The sequence below is a fragment of the Cryptomeria japonica genome, chromosome 8 (assembly GCF_030272615.1).
Source record: "Cryptomeria japonica chromosome 8, Sugi_1.0, whole genome shotgun sequence".
NCBI classification, from domain to species: domain Eukaryota; kingdom Viridiplantae; phylum Streptophyta; class Pinopsida; order Cupressales; family Cupressaceae; genus Cryptomeria; species Cryptomeria japonica.
The window spans coordinates 733,025,867-733,037,852 of NC_081412.1; the positions used below are offsets into that span (position 1 = coordinate 733,025,867).

Below are 11,986 nucleotides of genomic sequence, written 5' to 3' on the forward strand. Positions count from 1 at the left end.
ACCGCCAATGTATCCAATATGTCAATGCCAAAAAACTTGAGGATAAAAATTAGCCTAAATAATTTGCATCTTTTCCGGGCAGAACCAAGGAAACATGAAAATCTTTGCAACAAAAAAAAATATGATTGGTTGTTTTGGCTCAGATTAATAAGGGGTTAACGAAAATAGCCTCTGCTATAGTTTCCTGCAGGCAGGAACTAATGAACAAGATAACAGAAAACTATTTCCATACTCTTGATAAATATATAGAACCACCTTATATGGAACCTACTAATTAAAGAATTAGACAACACTGAACTCAATATTGTTCATTAACTTTCAACCTATGAAGAGATCTAATAGACATTTAATATAGCCTTTTGTTCTCTCATGCTAAATAATTCTATGAAAACGGAATAACAGTCGTGGTTCTGTGTGATTACACATCTAGTCCAGTCTTGCAAAAGCCAAATTATCAGCCTTTCCTGAATGAGGTCGATTATGAAAATAGGCCACATAGTCCCCGAATGTAAATGATCTATATTTAGAAGGGTTGTGCTCATTGATGAGCTCAGGGATAGGATTAATTATGGTGGAGTTGGCAGGAGCACAAAACAATGGAATGGATATTCGAGCTTGATTATAATTGGGTACAACACGATGCTCTATGCTCTGAAACCTTCCATTGCTTAACACCTGCCATGAATTTCAGGTCAGTCATCTAGCATATAGTATATCAATTTTACTGATTAATAATTGGCTATAGTATGTAGTATATAGTACCTGCAAGGCATCTCCCACATTAATCACAAAAGCATTGGAAATTGGCTGTACTGCAACCCATCTGCCGTTATGTGATACTTGAAGACCTCCTACATCATCTTGCAGAAGAACTGTGATTAAACCCACATCAGAATGCCCACTCAAACCAAATGTCATATCTGGGTTAGGACATGGAGGATGGTAATTCAAGAGTAGTCGCTCATAGCCCATTACGCTCTGTAAAATATCGGGTATTCCAAGACATTCTGACAGACCAGAAAGAAGCTTTATTGCCAGCTTTCTCACTTCAGTCACGAATTCTAAAGCTGAGTCTCTGCACACCAAAGTTTACATTATAATACAAATCATCCGATTACCAGTATGATAATGACAGTATTGTTTTTTCAAAGTTGTCAGGTATTGCTTACCGAATGACTGGAGGCCAATGCTGGAGTGTTTGGGCATCAATAGTTCCTGCAACGATAAACATGAGAAAGTCCCTCCATTCCAGAACCTTTTGGCCTTTCGCAGTGAAGCCAGTTCCATATAAAACAGGCTTCTCATGGCCTTCAGCTTTGTACTTGGACTTTTCCTCTTCTGGCTGCTCCAAAAACATGTGGTGGGCCTTCACCATTCTCTCTATCACCCCCTCTGGAACCCCATGATTGATCACCTGAATCAAAACATTATTACAATTTGAATTTGAATGTGAAAACAGATGTTAGAAATGTTTTCTTTGGGGGTTTAAACTGTGTATATTTTTCAATCCACATTATCAATCATATTTAATGATTCATTATCAGAAAGAAGAAAGTGATTCAAAACATTGATTGAAAAACATATAGATAACATTATACAATCTATTATCATGAAAAAAAAAAGTAATTCAAAATATCGATTGAAAAACATATAGGTAACACTATACAATCTATTTTCACGAGAAAGAATAAAGTGGTTTGAAACATCGATTTAAAAACATATAGATAACACTATACAATCTATTGTCATCAGAAAGAAAAGAGTGATTTGGCACAAGGCTTTGGAAAATTTTGTCTTCTTCTATTGATAGCAGCTATGGAGTCTACATTTGAAAATTATCCAATGGGTTTTTTTCGCAAATTGTCATATGGGCTCTATGCAAAACTGATATTATATGTGTTTGTGACCGCATTTTGTATGTGGTTTTGGGTGGGGTGTATAAATTGTTCCGTTAGATACTACAGGTTTATTTTATGAGCTGTGACCGGAGGTTTTCTTCCCAGGGGTCTTTCCTCTGGTATGCTCTTTGAATCCTGTGTAAAAAATAAAAAATATTAATAAAAAAGTTTAGTGGAATAATCCACTTTTATTGAAAAAAAAAAACACTATACAATTTATCATCATCAGAAATAAGAAAGTGATTCAAAATATCGATTGAAAAACATATAGATAACACTATACAATCTATTATCATCAGAAAGTGATCCAAAACATCATTGAAAAACATATAGATAACATTATATAATCTTTATCAGAATGCATGTAATCTACTGTGTGAAAAAGAAAGATCAGGAAGAGAGAAACCTGAAAGAATCCCCATTCTTCGCATGCTTTGCTCATGGCATTGATTACAGTTGATTGGTTGTGGTCATCAAAGCCATGGAGATCTATGACGGGAATGCTTTCTGAGTAAACTGGAGAGGCTGTTGGGCGCTCATTTTCTGGACGAATATAAGCCTCTGGAACTTTCTGGAGGCCAACGTCAACTAAATTCTTTACGCTTCTACTAACAGCTTCTGATTGAAGTTGAACATTGAATTCCATCCTAGACATTGCTTTTCTTTTGAACTGTCTGAACAAAAACAGAGGCTGCTTACAAGAAAAGCTAGCATGCCTGTGCTATTTATATCTTTGAACATTCCCATTTTTGTATTTATTACGATTAAATGCCTTCCACATTGAAATTTGCTGTTGGCATTTTCCTTTCTAAGTTGTTTACTTTTGCTAAATGGGAGTTGCTGAATCTTCTCCCTCAATTGAAGTTAAACACAATTAATGTGGCCTTTTTAAGAGGCAAATTCCTACTTAAATATTTGTATTAAGCTAAAACAAATATGGCCTCTCTGTTAAAAAATATAGTGTCACAAATTGTGTGGGGAATAACTACACATCACACAAAATTTAGTTTATAATAATAAAAGTCTTAGCTCTCAAAGTTGGATTTGGAAAAATAAATACATAAATTGATTTAAAAAATAATCTATATTTGAAATTTATTGGAATTTCAATTTTCATACAAGTTACATCTTATTTTTTTCTTTTTGAGTTCTTTTTCCTCTTCTTGGTCTTGGGATTGTTTTAAAGTCAAATGATGATTAGCATTCAATCTGCTTGAATGGCGAAGTCATTTGCAAAGTGGCTTCAAGGTAAAAGTACTAGTAAAATCTGAAGTATTGTTAATTTTGCAGACTTTTAGGTCAATATCGAACTTCCAAACTTGTTCTACCTCTAGATGTGTGGGACCCCTCTACAAAATTATTCTTGGATAGTTTAATATTCAAAATGTCTTATTGTGAAGTTTGTAAAACATTCAACTACATACCAAACATTATGTGTTTGTTCTCTACATACTAATGTCTTTACATTCTATATAAAAGTTTTGTTTGTTTTATTAATTTTTCAAAGCTACTAGTAAGAGGATGTAGTAAGATTGCAACTTTCTATTAGACATCATTTTGTTTTCCTTCTGTGTCTTACCATTCCAATATCTTCTATAGAACATCTTTTGAGGGGTCTAAATATTCATTTCTTTGTAAATTTAGTTTTACAAAGTTTTGATCTATAGAATCAAAAACTCAGTTTCTCAATTAAGAACAAAAGTTCGATCCACTTCTACATTCTTTTTGTACAAGTTGATGAAATATTGAAAAGGATCATAATGTAAGTTTGTATAATTATAGAGTAAGCAAAAGTACTTCCATTTGTTTCAAAATCTTGTTCACTTCTCTATGAATTCCCACAAAATGGTAATCTCATATGAATTTGATTTCTCACCTACCTCTTCTCCATAGTGATAGTTATACAAACTATAATTTTAAAGGTTTTTAATTGCATCAAGGATGTAATTTTATCACTTTTCCTATAAATGGTCTGTACTTTTAAATGATTTGAAACCTCTAGAGATTCAAAATAACCTATAACTACAAATTTTGATAGATTCAACCCACATTTCTCATTCCTATGTGTATCCAAACTTGGTTTGTCAAAAAAATATAATTTTTCTCTACCTCTTCAAAGCTTTGTAGAACTAGAGTTGTTTCAATTCAACCAATTCAATGTGATCAATCAAAACTCTAAGTAGGTGATGTTCTTGACTCATTTGGTAAGGATTAAAGTTTCATCTACCTTGTAATTGCTATGTCATATTGCATGGTTTCAACATCCTTGGAAAGTTTCTTAAGGCACTTAGGGTGTATTGAGAAAATAATTTCTAATATTTATTCTCACTAAATTGTTTGTAATACATTCATAAGGGTGATGGGTTTCACTAGCAATGATAAATGTGGGTTGTGAACACAATTATTTTATATTGTTTATGTCACATGTGGATGCCTAGAATGGGATAATTAATAACATTAGAAGTGGATAAATGAGTGAACTTTGGGCTTCTCCAAGTGGGAGCTTGGAAGAGGCAATAGGTGCCTCTTGGTATTTCATCATCTATATTGCATTTAATATAACATTTATCCTCCAGTTTTTGGTACCCAAATTAAAGGGAAAGTATTGGAGCCAAAACTAGTGTACTTTTGCATTTCGTTGAGGCGATCTAAGGGTTTGATATATTTGGAATGAATAGCCTTCTTTGGATGCCTTGTTTGGTGGTTTTGGATGCCAAAGATTTAATTTTGAAATTCCACCACCATCTTCCCCATAATGTTTTCCCTAAACATATGAGTTTCATAAAATTCAAATATATTTTGGATAGTATTATTGTTGTGTGGGAAGGCATGGAATGGGCTTGATTCTCTCAACAGAAGACCCTTTTCTTAAAATTTGATTTTTCTAAGGATATGATTGTACTAAATGGCCCTTATTTCTTGTCATGGTTCAAGTTTTGGGGTTTGGACATCACTTCATTCAATCTATTAGCATTATTTTTTTAAATGGATCCATTTTCATTATCATAAATGGTCGCAAGCCTCATGAATTTGGGCTTTTTCACTCTATTCGCCAAGGTTGTCATCTTGCCCCCTCATTTTCTGTTCTTGTTACTAAAATCTTTGGTTATCTTATAACCCACTTTATTTATCATGGGCTAGTTTGAGGCATTCCCCTGTTTGATTCATCAGCCAAACTTGTCAATGGGCATTTTGTTGATGATTCTTTTCTCGCCCTCATTAAAGAGGAGCAAAATATCAAGGTGACTCTCAATTGTTTGGATACCTTATGCCAAGCATTGGATTTAGCCATTCAATGGCACAAGACTCAATGTTACCATCAATCTATTCTCCCCATGCCTTTGTGGCTTCAAGCCTTTGGCTAGAAATAGATTGATCATGGTGAATTCTTCAGGTTTTGGGCATTCCCTTCACTTTTTAGGCTTCTTCAATGACCATGTGGCGTGTTGATCTCTCCAAAATTGAAAGGAAGGTTTCTTACTAGCTTTTGAAGCCTCTTTCCTTAGCAATCTAGTTTTAAGTTTGTTCCCAAATTGCTATGATCACCTATGTTTGTTATTCCTCTTGTTGAGATCCTTCTAAAGAATTATATCTAGAATTAGAGAATCTTCTTTTATATTTTTTGTGTTTCTCACAATGACTACAAGGGTTTGTACATAAAGTTGCTTTGAATTTTTATTGGCACCCTTGTGATTCTAGAATGTTGGGGTTATTATCTAGTCAAAATCAAGGGCTAGCCCTATGTGTCAAAGGGATCATTTGTGCCCTTATTGGAAATGAAGCCTAGAAGACTTTTCTTTTGCAATGCATTTCTTCTAGTTACTCTATTTATTTGTTTGTCTAGAAGAGGATTAGTTTTCAAATCCTTCTCATTGTGAAGGATGTGGTTCACATCTAGGGCACTTTTGTGGCCAAAATAATTCGGCAATGCTTGGAAGTTGTTAAATCTTGGCTTCATTGCAATGGAATTTGCTTTCACAAATGGCCTCTACCTTATTCAATATAATATTTGGTGGTCCTCAATTTTGCAATATCAAGGTCAACCTTTGGCTCACTTGCCAAGGGTGAGGGCTTTGTGATTTCACAAGAAAGGTATCTAGTTCCTATTGTGTTTATTCTCTATAAATTCGGAGTCTTTTGTCTTGGGATGAGTGTAAGGTAAAATTTCATGTTTCTTGTTCAAACTGTGAGACTTTTAAAGTTGTTATATGGGCCATTCCTACTAATACAGATCACAAATTTGTTATTCACTCCTCCAGATCATGGTGGAAAGATTGGAAGTGGGATCCAAACACTACTTTCACAATTCCAAGTTGTGTCTTGGCTACCATAGGATTTTTCTACATTTACATATGGTGCCCAGTTTAAACCTAAGATGGCATAATTTGCAATCATCAGTCTCAATTTGGCAATATATATGTAGCAATATCTTGTTAGTTGTTTTGGACCCCAAATTGTCCCACTTTATCCGGTGTATTCTTTTCCAAGGCTTGTCTATGGGGTCAAGGCTTCTTCATATGAGCATTTGAGACCATCATTGCCCATTTTATGGGAAGTTGGTCTTTCAAACACATCTTCTAGTTTTCTCCTCAAGGTCAATAGCTTTAAAATTGGATTTGTGATTTCTTTCAGCCTTCTTAATCGAAGCTTTTTTTGCGGTATATCTCTCTTTTAGGGGAGTACCCTCACATTCCTCAATAAATTCAACCAAATTGTCATTTTTTCAAGGTGGAGACTCTTCAACATTTGGAAAGATATAAATTTTGCATGTTTCATTATATTCTAAATCCATTATTTGTTCTAATGTATTGTTACAAACCCAAGTGCAAGCCAACAAGATTGTCTTGGAGGTGGCTTACATTCAAGAATTTCTTGATCGTTAAGGGAATTCCCCTTACATTATGGTAAAAGTTCCTCCATCTCCTTACTCCTCCTAGGGTTGCTTACCTACTCACAACCACCAAAGAGGCAAGAGTCTCTCAACTCGTGATAATCAAGTTGCTTGGCCCAAGCTTTTCCCCTAGCTAGTTATCAAGACTGCGGTCGCAAGAGTACATCACAACTTGTTTGGTGGATCTCTACTTTGCCTCACCTTCGGGTGGTGTGTCTAGGTAGCCTTTTGGTGGTGCTCTTGGGTGGCCTACTAGTGGTGTTCATGGATGGTCATCAATTGATTCTTCTAAGCGGTTTCCTTAACTAGTGTTGGCTATTTCTCTAATCCATAATGAAAATAAAGATAAAGACAAAGTTGATGAGAGATGGGATCCTCTTGATGTCACTCTAAACCCAGTGATGTATGGGGCAAGCTAGGTGATTGGGACCTACCACCTCTTGCTATTATTGTTGCTTTTACCACTTAGCAACTTTTAAATTTTTGTTGTTTACTTCTTTTATTCTAAGCTCAACCCCATATGACTTTTGAGATGTGATTGTATAGCCACCCATTTTTAATATTTATAGTTGTATTCTCTAATTAATACAAATGTGACACTTATTCAAAAATAATAATTTTATTTATTTCTGTAATGAACACTTTTTTTTCTCAAATCTTTAAGCATATAAAGTCGTCTTCCATTTAAGATATAATGACATAACATTTGAATTTTATGGATGGACTTGTTACATGACTACGACTCAACATTTGTCATTGAAAGACTCCTGATAACCTTGAACCTCAACGTTTCTAGAAGTAGAACAAAATATTCACAGCTTGCGCAGGCATTTGAAACCCAATTCATTAGGATTAAGAAGTGGCTGACTTCAATCGTTTGAAGAATTCAATGGAAGAATGATGCTGCCGACCTTTCAATCTGCACTACCAATTTGCTACTAAAGTCACGCCTGACAAGATGCTTACGCCCATATACTGTAAAATTGTCAATGCACACATTATGGACGTTTGGATTTGTGGTAATCCTTTCTGCACGATAGCCCCACATCACCATTAAAACGCTTCTTCTTTCTATCTCACTTTCGAATGCTTCATATTAAACTATTTTGGGTTTGCTTCACAGTTCACAGACGAAGAAGACTAAAATGGCTATTCCCCAGCCTAAAGTGTTTAGCCCCACGGAGGTAGGAAGTCTCAAGAGTTTAGTAGACACCGGCATAAAGGAGATTCCAGATGCTTATGTTCGGCCAGAGAATGAGCGCCCAACAGCAACTCCTGTGTATACAGAGAGCATTCCTGTGATAGATCTTCATGACTTAGATGGTCCAAACAGACAAGATACTGTCAGTGCTATCACTAAATCTTGTGAGGAATGGGGTTTCTTCCAGGTTTGTCTCTTCTCTTTCTCTCTCTCACTTCATTTTTTCTATTGTAAAAAATCATTAATGGGTCTTATCATGTTTTGGTTCAGGTGGTAAATCATGGGATTCCGGAGAGAGTAATGGAGAAAATGGTGGAGGCTCATCACCGTTTCTTTGAGCAACCAGAAGAGGAAAAAGCCAAATACAAAGCAGAAGGCCCTCAGAAGCCTGTTATATATGGGACCAGTTTCACCGCAAAAGATGAAAGGATTCTGGAGTGGAGGGACTTTCTCCTGCTTATGATTGGAGAACTTAATGCCCAAACAGCTGAATGTTGGCCTCCAGTCATTCAGTATAGAATCTGTGCTCTGTGCCTTTTTTTTTCTTTTTCTTTTGCTTAGGACAATCTGTTGCCATAACGGATACATTTTGCCATTTGTGTGCAGAGATGCTGGATTGGAATATGCGAGTGAAGTGAGAAAAGTGGCGGTAAAAGTCCTTGCTGCGTTGTCAGAGAGCATTGGAATTCCTACTATTTTAGAGAAGATGATGGGCTATGAGCGAGTGGTCTTGAATTACTATCCGCCATGCCCAAACCCCGATATGACATTCGGTTTGAGCAGCCATTCTGACGTGGGTTTACTCACAGTTCTTCTGCAAGACGATGTGGGAGGGCTGCAGGTTTTCCATAACGACAGATGGGTTGCAGTACAACCCATTCGCAATGCTTTTGTCATTAATGTGGGCGACATGTTGCAGGTGCTTTTAACCACATTTCTTATATTAATTTTCACTCATACCTTTCACACCGATCGAATTTAATGAAGTTGAATCTCTCTTGCAGGTTTTGAGCAATGGGAGATTTCAAAGTGCAGAGCACCGTGCTGTGCCTAGCTCCAGTCAAACTCGAATCTCCATTCCATTATTCTCTGCACCCAAGAGTGACACTTTAATAGAGCCCATTCCTGAGCTTATCAACGAGGATAATCCAGTAAAATATAAATCGTTTACTTTTGGGGAATACGTGGCGTATTTTCTTAATAGGTCTCACTCTGGAAAGGATGATAACTTAGCTTTTGCGAAGATCAGCTAAAGGATTCTTGTGAAGCCATGGAGTCTGTGCTTTTGTGGGATTGTAATTTTGCCTTGGTCTTGATCCTCTCTATATATCGCCTTAGCCATAGCTGTCTCCGCTTGAGTTTTACATGATTCATAAAATTAGATTGGAGAGGATTGTTGAAGAATTTAATATAAATAAACAAAATTCTATGTACTGTATGTATGTATATGAATAATATTCTATTTGTTTTGAGTAGAAATATTTTATATGATTATATTCCTCTTATTTAAAAAATTAAAGAGTTATTAACATGATTTTTAATATATTTTAAAAAAATTAAAATTATTGACTGATAAATGACATGATGTTCTTCTTATTATAATAGAAGAAAAATGATGATTTAGGTAAGATATACTAATCAAATGGTTCTTATCTACTTTTACATTAGGATTGAGACTAGTTTACAATTGTTTGCTATTGTTTAACAAATTAAATCTACAATCATATAAATATTTTAAAGGAAAGATTCATAAAAAACTAGAATGAAAGAGAAACTAATAAATTGCTATTCATTGGAGACTAAAAGAAAATTTATTGAAATAAATTACATAAAAAAAAGGTCGCCTAGAATGCTAGTGCATCATGTTGTAGTTTATGTGAACCAAAAAATTAAAGAGTTCCTAAACATTTACTTTAAGGAAACAATTGGCCCAATTCTCAAGAAGTTAGATATCCTCACCCAAAGAAATTTGTTTTTGTAAATAATGAGAAAAATATTAGTGTTTTTTTAGAGATTTGTCTTCAAGTCAGAACCCTACTTTGATATTTCTACATCTGCAATAGTCATGATTGAGAGATTGAAAAACAATGTGTGTTTTTTAATTAAGAATCGGCGTTAACTAGGGTGACGACCCTTTACATAGTCAGACTATCAAAAAGAAAAGCGCGCGGGTAGAAAAAAAATAACACATCGGAGCAAGCCTGGAACAAGCCACATCGAACAATAGACAAAGACTTGTTAGACCATCAACAACACAGACCCAACTCAAGGAGGGGTAAGGACACCTGAGCCTTGACAAGGAGGGGGTGGGGAAGACTTCCCCTTCCGCCTATGACAAACAACAGTCCAAGTGATACTGCAATTGGGACCATTAAGGGGATGACCAAGCGGTAAGGATCCTGCTTGGAAACCATTAGTAGAGCCAGCGGAAAGTTGTTGCAGGATAGCAGCTGGCTACTGCGAAACAAGAGGGGTTTGTTGCAGAATAGAAAGCTATCGTAGAGAAGCAACATCAGCACCAAAACCAATAGGTGTAGAGCAGAGCTGCAAATCAGAGGCAACAGAAGTTGAATCCACCAAGGTGGTATCGATTGCAGCATCAACGGCAATAAGAGGCACCTCAGCCTCTCAAGAGGAGCTATTTGAACCAAGGTCAACAGGATGGATGGTCAAATGATCAGCAATAGCATCCTTCCACCAAGTAGAAGCACCTTTGTGGCATGAAATAGAGTAGTCTGAAGCAAAATGACTTGTAGAGAAACATTTTTGGCAGTGAAAGGGGAGGCCCTCAAAATCCAACGATTGTGTCCAAGGTCGATCCCCAACCATGAGAACCACATCTCTCGGGAAAGGCGAGGATATGCCAATATCAACTAAGATGCAGGCAAAGGTAGTGTGGTCCATTCAAGACGTAGCATCATTGACCTTAAAGAAACAGCCAATTGAGTTACTGATAGCCTCATAACAAGAATGCTACCAAAAAGTAAGAGGGAGATTTGGAAAGCGAACTCAAACTGGACGCACATTAAGTGGTTCAGTGAGAGGGTTAAAGGAAGTTTTCCAAGGCTTAACAAAGAGGGGGTGGTGCAGGAGCACCCATGGCGTAAGGAAAATATATGGTCAAAGTCATCATTTGAAATATAATTGATATTTGAAGGTTATTTATAATGTATTTTGAATCCATTTGGAATGATTTGTAAGGCTTGGAAGCCTAAAAATGTAAGCAAGTCCTGATTATGTCCTAGTTGTCCATATAGGCCCTTATAGGTCAAGATGGTCAAAATTGTATTAAAGGCCATGAGAAGGCTATCAAGTATGTAAAAGGTATTAAATAGATTATTTGGACATGTTTATGAGGTTTTTACAATTTGGAGAGTCATTAGGAAAAAGTGTCAAAGTTGCAAGAAAATTGCAAAAGTGCAACATTTGCAAAAATGTCAAAGTGCAAAAATTGCACATAAAGTTGTAAAATGGAAGATGAAGGGTCATAAAGGTATTTGTATGGTTTATAACTACCAAAGAGTCTATAAATATGTTTTATTTGTCAAACCAAATCGGTATTGGAAGAATAGAGAAGAAAGGAGAACATTTTGGATACATTTTGGTGCATTCTACTATTGTTATTTTGGTTGGCTTTCCAGTTTTTGTGTTGGTTCCAGGCCTTGTACGACCATGTATGTCCTAGAAACCTTTGTATATGTATAATGGATATTTATATATATTTATTACCTTTCTTTTCCTTTTGGTTTGGAGTTATTATGTTTAGAAATGAAGAAGATATGGAAGTTTTGGTGAAAGTTGTTAATTGCAGATTTGATACTTCCTGAGAACAGTCACATTGCAGCGTATGGTATGAACTCATATGATGTTATTAACACCTATAAATATACTTATTGGAAAGATATGTGAATAATCTTTCTTTTCCCTTTGCTTTGAGGCATTTTTGTTTATATTTGTGGAAGTTATGAAGATTTTGGTGGAAACTGATTTTAAACT

At 35.7% G+C, this 11,986-nt stretch overlaps 2 protein-coding genes across 2 annotated transcripts; one reads left to right on the forward strand and one right to left on the reverse strand.

Annotated features, from left to right (window-relative positions):
- Positions 1 to 3: 3 nt before the first annotated feature.
- On the reverse strand, positions 4 to 2,737 carry LOC131855756 (feruloyl CoA ortho-hydroxylase F6H1-2-like). The gene is made up of 4 exons (XM_059210769.1): positions 2,305 to 2,737; positions 1,170 to 1,414; positions 763 to 1,075; positions 4 to 675 (listed from the first exon to the last, which is right to left on the reverse strand). The coding sequence occupies exons 1-4, from the start codon at positions 2,551 to 2,553 to the stop codon at positions 427 to 429; spliced, it is 1,056 nt and encodes a 351-aa protein (XP_059066752.1). The 5' UTR covers positions 2,554 to 2,737; the 3' UTR covers positions 4 to 426.
- A 5,173-nt stretch (positions 2,738 to 7,910) lies between these two features.
- Positions 7,911 to 9,373, forward strand: LOC131040952 (feruloyl CoA ortho-hydroxylase F6H1-2-like). Its single transcript, XM_057973919.2, has 4 exons — positions 7,911 to 8,177; positions 8,261 to 8,502; positions 8,597 to 8,909; positions 8,995 to 9,373. Exons 1-4 carry the CDS (start codon positions 7,935 to 7,937, stop codon positions 9,241 to 9,243), a joined length of 1,047 nt encoding a protein of 348 aa, XP_057829902.2. The 5' UTR covers positions 7,911 to 7,934; the 3' UTR covers positions 9,244 to 9,373.
- The last annotated feature ends 2,613 nt before the right edge of the window (positions 9,374 to 11,986 follow it).